The sequence below is a fragment of the Zeus faber genome, assembly GCF_960531495.2.
Source record: "Zeus faber genome assembly, chromosome: 6".
In the NCBI taxonomy this organism is placed as follows: Eukaryota; Metazoa; Chordata; class Actinopteri; order Zeiformes; family Zeidae; genus Zeus; species Zeus faber.
This window is the reverse complement of record NC_137201.1, coordinates 28,221,569-28,234,603: the sequence shown is the minus strand read 5'-3', so window position 1 is coordinate 28,234,603 and position 13,035 is coordinate 28,221,569. Positions and strand designations below refer to the sequence as shown.

Sequence of the window (13,035 nt, the reverse complement as noted above, 5' to 3'; positions counted from 1 at the left end):
CTCAAATCTCAGCCTCAAGGATAGCGTCCATTTCAGTGAAGATCATGTGTCACACGTCTTCTGCACCGACGTGACTGACTCTCTGTCTGCGTCGGTCTACATCTCACGTAGAATTGAAACATTTGTTTGGCATTGTTCGTTGTTTATTCCTGCGTCGCTCCGATCCCGTCATGTGAAAGACAATTTGATTTGATTTGAAGCAGAGGAGGCGGAGTCCGCTGCCCTTAGGAGGGCTCGTCTCGGGACATTTTTTTCCGTTCTCTAAAGCGGTCGCTGTTGCATTCTGACAGCCAGAACGGGAAGGGGGGGGGGGGCGTCCAAAAAAAGCTCTCCCTTCCCCCGGCTCCGAGGGAAGGGCTGGAACCCTTGAGCAAGAAATGACTAAACCGTTCCCTGGAGTAATTATTGTCGGTGCTGTTCTTGCACGTCGGGCGGAGTGTGTGCATAACCTGGTACCGGGACCGGTTTGGGTGATGATGATCTTAATCTGCTGTGCCCCCCCCCCCAACAGCAGAAAGGTTTTACAGTCATTATCTCGCATTATCTGGCATTGTTTTGGGCAGTGGTCCAAACCGGCCCCTTAATCCTCTTGCGTAAAACGCTCAGACTGACACGGAGACGATGTCTGCTCAGCCCGTGGGGAGCTGGAGGCCGACGGAAGCTCCTGTTTGACATGACGGGTCAAATAAGAACAAATGAGACATGTACATGTAAATAACTGAATAAATCAAAGCGCATGCATGCTCGACGACAGCGTTTCCCAAATGCGGGCACTTGTACCCCTGAGGGTACCGCAGGGGGTACTCCGGGGAAAAAAAAAAGGTTTTAAAAAATATCGGTTATGCATAATGTTTAAAAAAAAAAACATCCATAGGGCGCTCATACAGAACATGATTTATTGAAGTTTTATTTGTTTTTCTCCCAATGCCAGTGAAGGGGCAAGTCAACTGAGAAAAAGATGTTAGAGGGGGGTGCACTACTGAAACAAGTTTGAGAACCACTGTTCGAAGAGGAAGAAAGAAGCCTGGTGGTTCTAGAAAGGATGTATCTTCTTTCTCATGATGCAAACCAAACCTGAAGCCCTCTCCAGATTTTCTTTTTGCTTTGCTGCTGGTGGTGGACTTGATTCGATGTGACTTGTGAGGCTTGTTATTTAGTTCAGCTGTTGCTCAATCTTTTTTTCTTTTTGGATGATATTCCTTTGCTTTTGCATAATCCCTTGCACTTCTTCTGAGTATTTTGCCATTTTTCTGCATTTTTTCCAGTCCTTTGTAACTTTAGCAATTATTTTCCCGCTAGCCTTTTCCGCATTTTGGTGACTAAACAACAGCAGTATAACCTCCTGACTTTTAAGAATACAGTGTCTGTGAATGGAAATTTATTATGCTTCTTTTTTATTCGACCTCTCCAGATTTGGATACGCGCCTGTGTCCATTTACTGCTGTGCATCACGCTCGGAGTTCTTTCCAGTGAATTTGACGTCAACCCAGTGACAGATGACATCTCCAGACTAGCTATTCTGGTATCTATCGATCTATCTATCCATCTATAAATCTATAAATATAAATATTATATAAATAAATATATAATATTATATATATATATATATATGATAAAATATAGATAATATTATGAATAATATTGAATATATATATGTATATATATAATATTAACAAATTAATAAACATAATATATTAATAACTATCAGAAAGCTAGTTTTGTTTTGTATTATCCTCCCTAAATACAATTAAAATATACAAATAAATGTAACTGTTTGTCTCACATCTTGTTCTTTCCTTTATGTATTTTTTCCTTTTACAGAGACAAAATATTCCGAAAGATTACAAGATTCCTGTGGAATTGGTTCCAAAAGAAGAGGTGAGATGATGACTAATTCTTTTCAGGGGCTCACTCCCAAATTGTCTCATTTTTTTTTTTTTTTTTTTTAATCTTCACCTCCTGTTCTAAATTCTGTACCTGTGTTTCTCTTTTTTTCAGGGGGGGATGTGTTGGGTTAAGTTGAATGTTTTTTATTTGGAGGAGAGTTTAAAAGATCTAGCGCATAAGTTTGGGAACATTTCATCAAACAGAAAAGATATCAGCATTTTTATACAAATGCTGCAAGAACTGCGTCTCTACATGGGGCCCGTGGTGAGTGCAGAAACCCTTTCCTCTGTTGGCGACTGTCAGTATATATAGATAAGAATGATATTGTTGGAGGGAAATGCAGTCCTTAGAAGCTTAGACGTGAAAAATGTTCTTATGTGTCTGGCATTTCAAAATGCTAATGCTTTACAACTTTTGTGACGTTCCTTTCTCCAGGAGCTGACCATGTATGACTTTCAGTGCCACTATAGAAAAGAGCGGTGGCAGACAGCGCGGTACTTTGAATTCGTGGAGGATTTCCTCCTCGCTGCTCGGAACAGAAAGGACACTGAGGACTGCGACCCTCCTCTCTGCCCCACGGCAGTGTACGAAACCACCTCACCACCGTACAACACAGGTCAGAATCCCCTCCTGGTTCAACGCGGCACAGAAACTTGATAATTCCACCGAGTTGTAGCGGTAACTCCGCCAACAACAGCAGACGCATGTGACCCGCTCCCTTTAAACACTCCATCAACGTGTGAGTGAGTGAATAACTGTTAAATTATATTCTTTCAAGGTTGACCTTTCTTTGGTTTGATGGTCATGCTGGTGTGCCGGGGAAGAAGAGAAAAACAAGTTTACTCACTGAAAGTTCACGCTCTTTCGCATGGATCCCCTTGATTATTTTAACTAAAATGCAAACACCTTACTTTGCTTTTGGCCACAGATTAAGGGACCTTGTTCCATCGCACCCTTAGGGAGGAGTTTGGCTATTTGTCTCCATCGCCCAGACTTCACCTGCCTGGTCCTGGAGATGTGAGCAGACCACATTCTGACGGTTCCAAACTCCCCTATTTACACACAAAGCGTCATGAAAAGGCTCCTTTTTTTTTTGGGGGCACATCTCTTGTGCCTTATTGTCCGGCGAGGCGGACACTAGAACCGTTCACAAGAACTCTGCTGCGACACAATGCTGCGGGAATGAGGCGTCCTCAGAGCCCGGGTGGCTCTTTGTGGCCGGGCTGAGTCACAGGACCGAGGGGAGACGTCCCAAGGTAGCGAGCGTGAAAGGAAGAAAAGAGCCGAAACTAAGTTGTATACGTGTTGATTACAGAGCAATCTCCCAATCTTCCCAAGCGCTTTGGCCTTTTTTGTCGCCATAGCGGTGGGATCTGATCTTTTGTTTGAGACGGGGGAAGAAAAGACAACAGTGAGGTTACTTTTTACCCCGACAATGAACTATTTTCCTCGTCTGCGAATCAACACTCCACCCATTCCCCCGTTTTTTTTTCTGGTGTTTCTTCTTTTCTTTTTTGCTTAGCTACCAACACATCATGTACACTATATACAGCATATTCAAACTTGCACAGCTTGCATCTAGGCAAAGTTTCGCATCTTCCCATTTTTGAAAGAGGGTGATTTTTTGATACAGAGGTTTATTGTGATTTTTTCTGTATAAGTTTTTAGTTAATTTTTGGGTTTATGGCATACAACCAATTTATTTATTTTTTTAATTTATTTGTATTGCCTTTCGTATTTTACCTTTTGTCTGTCTGTCTGTCTGTCCGTCTGTCTGTCTGTCTGTCTGTCGGTCGATCTATTATCTCTTCTTCTTCCTCATCCTCTTACTCTTCTCTTCCAGAGTCGTCCTCATCCTTTAAAGTAGGAGCGGAGTGTGATCCTGCGTCGACAGACTGCAAAGCGTGTAAGTATTTGAATTTGTAGTTCCTCCGAAGAGAAAAGTGGGATGGCCGCCGCCGCCGCCGCCGCCGCCACCAGAGTGGCTGAGCCTGCCGGGCCAGTGTGCAGCATTGTGTTTGCGTTGCATTCTCTGGCGGGGTCATCTGTCTCCCTGGAGCTGCTGTGACTTGATTTATGATTTTCTTCGGGGCAAATTCCCCATTAGATCACTCTCGTGTCACGTCTTGCTTGGCTGTGAGGTGTTCTCAGACCCACCTCAGTGCATTCGATGAGGATCTTAAAATTTGAAGAAAAAAATAAATAAATGTTTACTTCAAAGTCTCCAGTCAGGCAGGAATTGGAACCATTGTTTTGACATCCATCCCAAGTGTTTGCCAAATAAACAAAAATAGTGCATGTACCGAAAATGCACCAGAAAACATTCTTCCATTACCACATGCATCCTTTACACATTTCACCGAGGCATCCAACCGGACAAGTACGCAAATAATCCAGCAGCTTTGATCATCATACATATCAAAAGTACATTGCTAATAAACTAATAAGTTTAACACTTATTAGTTTATTCAAACTTCTTGAGATATATATATATACACACACACACACACACACACACATATATATATATATATATATATATATATATATATATATATATATATATATATATATATATATCACACGTGTGTGTGTGTGCGTGTGTGTGTGTGGCCAACAACACAGGGTTTGGCAGCAGTTCACCGGCTCGCCCGGTAAAACATAAATCAGACTCTCTCGCTCTCTCTCTCTCACTTAAAGACAAAACAGACATTGAGATCCCCTCGCATATAGTTTGTTACCTTTGGAATAATGATATGAGTTCAAAATGCAAATCAAGGTTTGGACTTTGCAAACAAGAATCGATTCCCAACAAATGGAATGACAATGGAATGAAACAATGACGTAAAAAAAAAATCCAAATTGTACAAACGATATTGAAATAAAATACATTCCTGTGCAAAAAAGGACATATGAAATATACATGAACAAGTCATGTTCACTGCATTTTATAAGGACAATGAGCCAGTTGGATTCCTAGAGTCCCAGTTTACATGGTTTAGCAAGAGAGGGAGAGGCTACCTCCACATTTTAAAAGTATTTTGAAGCGTCTTTCTTTACAGTCCGCACTACTTTCAGGGCAATGTGTCTAGTCTTTGTTAGACCCATTCCACTTGCCTAGAGCTACCATCTCCATTTTGCCAGTGCAGCCAGAAAAAATTATCAAACCAGGTGGTAAAATACACCAGAATACATCCAAATGAATCTAATTTAAAACATTTTCTTGGCGTTTTCATCCGGATTTCGAGGAATCCCAACATCGGAGTCAGCACTTGTGTTCAAATGCAGAAAGATGCAGAATACAGGAGGGAGATTCATGTGTGCATACAGAAATACGAGCCAGGAAGATGAATGCCGTTGTTTTGTTGTGTTTTGTCCCGAACAGGGAACGAGTCCCTGAGGTTCCTGCCCGAAGTGGTGGAGCGCAGCCTCTTGTCGTTGCTCCTCATTCCGTCGGCGGCCATTGTATTCCTCATCGTGTGGAAGGTGAGGTGACCTCTGACCTTTCCCCCCCGTCCTCCTCTCTCTAAACCAAAGAAAAACCCATGAGATGTCTGGGAGTTTTTAAGTCACATTGTTCATTTAATTGTGCATGTTGATGCTTTTTCACCTTCTCGGTTTTGTTGGATTCATTGCAAATTGGGAACTAGGACCAGGACTAAACCATTATTTAAACTGCCAATACCAATTTTAAGCCTAAAACGTTAAGTATTGTCCAATTACAGAGTACCAATCCAATTCATTTTACAGTACCGAGACTGAGACAAAATTCCCTATTATTTGACATCCTACTTGTTTGATAAGGCGCTTGGTACCAGAACTTTCTATTTGTTCTGTTCTCTGATGCCCTACTTAAGCCTTCAATAGATATTAGAAATCAGTGAGCGGTGTCGCTGTGTCCCTATTTCGAACAGTTTTTAACGCACATCCACTCGATCTCCCAATAGGTCAGATCAAGACGATTCCAGGAGGATCCTGAACAGAACCTTGGATCCGGAGGCCTCTTCACAGGGACAGAAGGGACCGCACCTCCATTAGATGCTGAAATATCAGAAAAGTAGGCTATTCTTTTGTTTGTTGGAAATCCAGCTCTGTTTGCGACGGCATCGGCACAGAGTGAGAGTTCCACTCAAATAAATCTAAAATGTAAATGTCAATTAAAGGGCGGTAGAAACAACAGTGTGGAAGGGATCCAGGAATCACTGCTCAAGGTGCGACAGCGGTCTCGTCTGGAGCCCCCGCGCCCAAAGTTTACTTTGAAAAGGCTCCGTTGGCGAAGCGAGACTCAACCTTCTGTGATTGAAGAATTGAAATGTTTAGGAAACATGTATTTTACGTACAAGAAAGACGCTATTCAGATCGTCTCTACTGGGTCGAAGGGTCTCAATGATTTTGATTTGTTGACTTTGATTTCAGAAACAAGCTGAACGTCATTGACACAGTGTGATCCCGCAGCCTCCCCAACGATTCGCATCAACCTCATTGGTGAGATTTAACGTTTTTGCTGCATTCTATTTGTCCAGAGGGACAAATTCAGGATAATAACGATCATAGTCCATTCTTTTGTTTCTTTTCGCAGGCCTCTGCTCCTTTCTCCTGTTGCTGTTTTTAAAAGGAGATGCGATCGAACGTGAAGCTGGGTTCCAGAGTGATGTCTTCGTAGGTGAACTGCCTAGATTTTGCCTGTATCCACCAACCGCTCTCCAAATTGACAATGGCGCCGCGATTGACACAATCTTTTTTTTTTTGGTTCCTGGTTTAATATCGCCTGCTATCATATGAATAAGCTCGCCTTTTCTTGTAAGACTACACTAACCCTGTCATGCTGAAAACTATCACACAATTTAGCAGAGAGGAATTTTTGATATGTGAACCTTTCCCTCAACGTCCTGGATTCTCTGGATTCTCTTTTTGCAAGCTGCGGATCAGAACATGCTGTATAAAGACCTCTTCGGAATTGACAAAAACAAAACTTTGCCTCCAGAGCACTTCCTTTCTGCACAACTGGAGTCTTCCTGTCTTTTTGGCCTGTACCATGTCTCTCCTCAACAGCGAAGCAGAGGAGCTGTTGTGGATCTTCTCCGTGGACTGAGGCATCGATACTACCTCTGGTCATCCTCATGTTCAGTGTACCTTCAACTGATCTGCGTCTTTCCCCCTGACTTGGATTTCCCAAAGAACATACTGTTAAACTTTGTAGAGCATTGCAGTTCAAAGGTGTACTTGCATTGTCTGCTTTAGGCATGTAACTACCAGATGATATGATGTATTTATTTATTGCTGGCAGCGCTGAACTGCTGCTACTCATAACACAATGAGGCGAGGTTTGAAGAGGCTTATCAGGAAAGTGTGCATAAGAGCACATGTATAATGTGCATTACAGTGTATGCATCTATAAATTCTATCTAGTTATGTGTAAGAAAACAGAACAATATTAATCATCAGTATAGCTGCCAGCAATGATGAATGGGCCAAGCACTATACCACCACCATGTTTGACATAAGATCCCGACTTTGAGTTTGAAACTGTAGACGGAGAACGGCAGCCCGACTTTCAACCTCCAATGAAAGGTCATTGCATCATTGAGACTATGAGGCCCACTTCCTGTTTCCACTTAGGCCCACTTCCTTTTACTGCTAGGTGCAGGCGCTCTGAAAGAAATTCAAATGTGACGTTGCGATCAGGGTACTTTTGTTAGTGTACAATGCCCTGGTGGACCAAGGTTGGTGTCATGACACCAAAGCATGGCAGAGAAAAAGACCTTTTTGGCGTCTTCACCGTGGACCTGTTGAAACCTGTTTTGTTGTTCTATGCCCACCGACTCAAATGTTATGAAAGTTGGATGCAATTTCTAGGTGAAGAAGCCAAATAGTTTTTGTCAAACTCAAAACAATCGAAAGAATTCCAGGAAAATAAGAATCCTGATTCCAGACCAACAGCTTCGAAAGTTTCAAACCAACACATTTCGGTGAACTGCAGCCCATTTGTGGCGCTAGAGGGACAAAATCCCAAAATTTATAGAAATGTGTTTGTGACCATGGGGTGCCATCCATTTCCACGGCAGATGAATAATAATGACCACACATGCGATAACAACAGGTTCCAGCACTAAACTCCAAGTGGTCAATTAGGATATCCTTAAGACCCAGAACTTAATTCACTAAGACATTCTCTATCAATGGTGTGTGACTTGGAAATGTGGTCATAAGACTGGATTACATAGAGAGAATAAAAACAACATGTGCTGCTTTGACTCGTTTAAATTCCGATGTCTAAAAATACCACATCCTACTAATGGACATCAGAGAGAACTTCTGTCCAGGATTTCTTTGTAACAAAAATGTGTCTGCAGAAAGTAGGAGTTCAGTCTGTATTTTGAGTGTGTTTAAGAGAGTGGTTGGTCTCCCACAACATGTTTAGTCTTGGAAATCCGTTTTTCAATAGGCAATGCTCGATGGGGTTTCTTCTATTTTGGAATAAATTGTATAAGAAAACCTGCTTTGTAGAACAAATTCAGAACAAGGCATGGAAAACCGATTTGAGAGGGAAACCACTATTTGATGGAACAGGCTGAAACAAACTACATACACTTTTGATAACCTGCTTTCAACCCTTTTCTTGAACGCTCATGAACAGAACCAATACACTGACCAAGCAGAATCCTAAATTTTAGACTGTATTTTCTGTATATTATTGACTAAAATAGTTGTACCCTTTACTTTCATGATCACATTGTGTCTGGTATCATATTTGGTCTTGCACAATAAATTGTATCCAGACTCTCAGACAAGGTTAGTTTGCTCATGATGAAGATATTCGAGGAAGTGTGTGACACAACTGATATATATTGTAGATTATAAACTTCCTATACATGGCACATTGAAATACAAATCTAACAAATTAAAATAATTTTTTTGTGCCATAGTCCAGCCTATGAAGAAAAGTCTTGACTGAGTCATGATGGGGCAAGTATGACAATGTGATGCATCATTCAACATATGATTTCCATCTAAATGTGGTGAATTTGGCCAACTAAAATCACCCGAACGTCAAGGAATCATTTCCTTGTGGGCAAATTAAAATCATTCTCTAGGAGGCTGTGGCTTTCGCTCAGTCAACAGCTTGTATGTTTGCGGTGAAATGCGGCAATTCCAGAGGTGATCAAGCCCAAACAGACACTGAAACAACGACAGCTCCTCGGACGGTTTGCTTGGGTGGGTGTCAGATCTGGGGAGTTTGGATTCTGTGAGATCTGTGAGAAGTTTAGCGAAGGCTCCAGTTTTAGACACGTCTGACTGGGACTCCTTAAGACCGTTGGCCGAACTCCAAGGTGGACGTATGAATCGTTGAATATTTTGTATTTCTGTTTTCTTTGGTTTTTGTTATTGCTGCTGAGTCTCTTGGTGAACTTAGTGAGTTGTTTGGGGTTCAATGATGTGTTGCTCAAGGACACTCGGGGCATGACAAAGGAAGCTTGTACTGTGGCACGCGTCAATGGGTTTTTTGATCTCACCTTAGCCACTGGGCCGTGGGGGCCCCTGCTGCAAAATCTAAAAAATGTATTATAGTAAAGTAATGTGACATAGGATGAAGCAAACATCTGATGCCTGCATCCTCCTGGTTGTGTTCTCCACATTGGTCTAGCTATCATGTTTGCAGTCTCACATTGTACCATGTCCAATCTTGGTTCTGTGCCTTGTTTGAGTGGTTTGATTGAATCCATGTGTAACTGTCAAAGCCTGTCAAGTATTCCCTGTGGTGGAGTCCAGTGGAGCTCCATTTACACAGTCAAGCACTACAACCTTAGCAAGCTGAGACAGCTACAGGATCATATATACATGTTGTATAAATATATATATATATATATATAGATATACATATATATATAGATATTACATATGCATTTATATAAATATACATATACACATACATATACTTGTACATATACTGTATATCGACAGTATATGTATTCATAAATCTACATGTATTGTATGTAGATGTGTAGATGTGTGTGTGTGTGTGTGTGTGTGTGTTCCCGTGATAATGACCTCAAACCTGTGACAACTAAGATGGCTGATTTCGCTAATTCCCCTTATCTTACCTTAGCATAACATCATAATATGGTTGGGTCTCATTTTGCCCAGGTCCTATTTAGATTCGATTTTCTTTAATGGACAAAAGCAGCGCAAATATAACAAATATATAAAAGTACTTGCAGCAGAATAAATTAAGGAATTTCCGGTTTCGGTCTGCATGTTGCATATAGACTTTGTATTCTTTAGGATAAAAAAATAAAATCAAATGGTATCCCTGTCTGATGTATATTTGGGGGTTTGCCGTTGGAAGACTTTTCTACTAGGAGAGTAAATATTTATTGTGCAAAATTGAGTCTGTGTTATAAAGAATTGCGTATACCACATTGGTGTTCATATAGTTCAGAACAAATTCATATTTCACCAGGAATACAGTAGCTGAAAAATGCTCAGCGTGGTTCAGAGTTGTTCGTCATGTCAAAACTGCGAGATACTTTTTCTTCAATTATAAAAGAGATGTGTTTTTTGAACGTTTGGTGAAAATCTATGGCAGCTTAGACCTGAGACTCCCTTTCCTTCCTCCCCCACCCCCAAATCAGATTTAGGGTTTGGTTCTCCACACAAAGACATTGATACAAACACACAGGCAAACACACGCACAAACACGCACGCGCACACACGCCCACACACCCGTGCACGCACGCACACATGCACACACACATACACACACACACACACCCTTTTCACCATCAAAAGCTGTTTATTTTTGTTAGTGACATAGTCAATAAGATCATGAGCTATAACAGGTCTAAGCTGTGGAAGAAGAATAAAACGTGGTCTCCCATTTTCCTGTCTGTGTGAGAGCCTGCCAGCAGTCTCTGTTCATTCAACGACGTCAGCGTCCGTGAGTTCCACGCGTTGCTGAAATAGAAACATTTCCCTGAAGGTTCTGTTCCTGGCCGGGCCCTCACGCGGCGTCTGGTGGTACAGTAGAGGTCCTGACGGAGGATCGGTCGTGTTCTGAGCAGAGATTTCAGGGACTTGAGTGAGCTCGCCCGTCTCACTGAAGGAAGTGGGGGTGGGGGTTGGGGTGGGGGTGGGGGGGTGGGGAGTGTGGGGTAGAAAATGGCTCTAGGCAGGAAATACGTCTGGGTGCCAAAAAAGAAAACATGTAATTGTTTGCCCAGTTGTGTGATATTCTGGGTGAATGAAAGTCTTCTGCATTCTGTATTTTTGTATAAATGTAAACAGACATTTATGAGTTATAAATAAAAAGTACATGTATCCTGATGTTCATGTGTGTGTGTGTGTGGGGCGTACATATTATACATGGTTACTGATGTAAAATAACATTATACATCAGTCACAGTGTATTATAATATTATACATTAGTTACCATTGTATTATAATATTATACATCAGTTACGAGTGTATTATAATATTATACATCAGTTACTGATTCTTATGTGGCTCTCCCCTTCAGCCTTCAACCTGGGGGTGGGGGAGGCAGATGGGGGATTCTTAGAACTTCCATATCTGATTAATTCCCAGAATACAGTTACTGGTTAGCAGATAAGGTGATTATAGGCCTGGTTAAATCTCTAAGAAAGTAATTTATTATGGCAGACCACCGAGAAACGAGTGGCCCATGGCAACTGATCAGATGGTGTCATGGTGGCCCTTTGATAATGAAAACAAAGGATATATTTTATAAAAATCCATACCTATAAAAATGGATGAAAATCCAAAAAATACAAATACAATGAAAAATAAGTTCCAACAAAACATATTCACCTATCCCTCTTGTTTTTCCACTAAATTACTTTAATTTCATTTGCATCAAATGCATTTCTAGGCTTTCAGTAATATACTGCATATTCTTCAATGAAGAGTTTTGAAAAAAAAAAAGTATTAATTAACAAAATATATGAACATATAAAAAATATATTTATAAAAATATATAAAATATATATATATATATATATATATATATATATATATATATATATATATATATATATATATATATATTTATTTATTTATATATATATATATATATATATATATATATATATATATATACGTGTGTGTGTGTGTGTGTGAAAAGGCCTCTGGAGAGAAAGCCATTATTGTAATCATACCCTCCGCTCCGCACTCTTGACCATCGTTTACGCTCCATGACGTAAAAGACAAAAAGGGTCCTGTCACCAAGAATCTACGTGGTTTCTCGTCGCTGTTTACAAGAACAAATCCATCGAGTTATACAAACTTTCCAACCGCGACCGAAACAACCTCTCACATGCTGCTCACAAGCAAGCCGGGTGGAGACGAGATCTCTGTCTCAAAGGACTCGAGGTTCAAAGTGAAGATGACGCCATGACATCACAGACCTGACAGTTCACTTCATTCCCTCAAAAGGAAAACTTAGCCGCTCCACAAATGTGGAAAATTTGCCGATAATGTGAAGGTCAGGTAAGTTGGGGTTCGGGGAAATACCAGGCTGACGGAACCAGTCTGATAACGGCTTGACAAATAACGTGGAACGCCACATGAGCAAGGAGTTCAATTTCAAGTAACGGCAAGGAGCGCATTTCTGTGTCACACTGGTGACAGCACTGTGGCACAACAATGATAATAGCCCCAGCAAATTGTGAATTTAGCATTAAAACTGAATGTTATTTTGTAAAACAATTGGTGAATAAGTGTTAGCTTTGCCTGAAATGTGGAGTGAGTTTTTGCTCTGAATGCAGATTGGGAATTTGTCGCCCATCACTTGCGCTGGAAGGCTGCACTGCTGCGGGAATGAAACCCAGCTGCGTACTACATTTGAACTACCTGAGGGGTGAGTATAAAACAGGGGAAAAACTTGAAAGAATGCGTCAAAAAAAAAAAGACTACATAACTTTATAGTCACCAAATCTCAGTCACAAATGCATTTGTGAATCACAGCAGAATTAACTTTTTTACTTTACTTGGACCTTTTCCGTCATCTCACCGTGACTCATCCTCTTCAGACGCTGAAGGGCTGAAGTTCCCTTAGTACTATGTAGAAGATTAGTGGTGGCGTTGGCTGTCTATATTTCAAGCAGGCCGGCATGTGATCAGGGTCACAGG

General features: G+C 41.1%; 1 protein-coding gene across 1 annotated transcript in view; it reads left to right on the top strand.

The window, feature by feature from the left end:
• Positions 1-10,973, top strand: part of kitlga (kit ligand a) — a 29,983-nt gene extending 19,010 nt beyond the window's left edge. Inside the window, exons 2-10 of the mRNA XM_080002402.1 lie at positions 1,412-1,522; positions 1,822-1,878; positions 1,999-2,151; positions 2,323-2,503; positions 3,731-3,793; positions 5,273-5,373; positions 5,835-5,944; positions 6,304-6,372; positions 6,467-10,973. Of these exons, the coding sequence (XP_079858528.1) occupies positions 1,412-1,522; positions 1,822-1,878; positions 1,999-2,151; positions 2,323-2,503; positions 3,731-3,793; positions 5,273-5,373; positions 5,835-5,944; positions 6,304-6,334 (807 nt within the window). The 3' untranslated portion in view covers positions 6,335-6,372; positions 6,467-10,973. The remainder of the gene's footprint in view (positions 1-1,411; positions 1,523-1,821; positions 1,879-1,998; positions 2,152-2,322; positions 2,504-3,730; positions 3,794-5,272; positions 5,374-5,834; positions 5,945-6,303; positions 6,373-6,466) is intronic.
• The last annotated feature ends 2,062 nt before the right edge of the window (positions 10,974-13,035 follow it).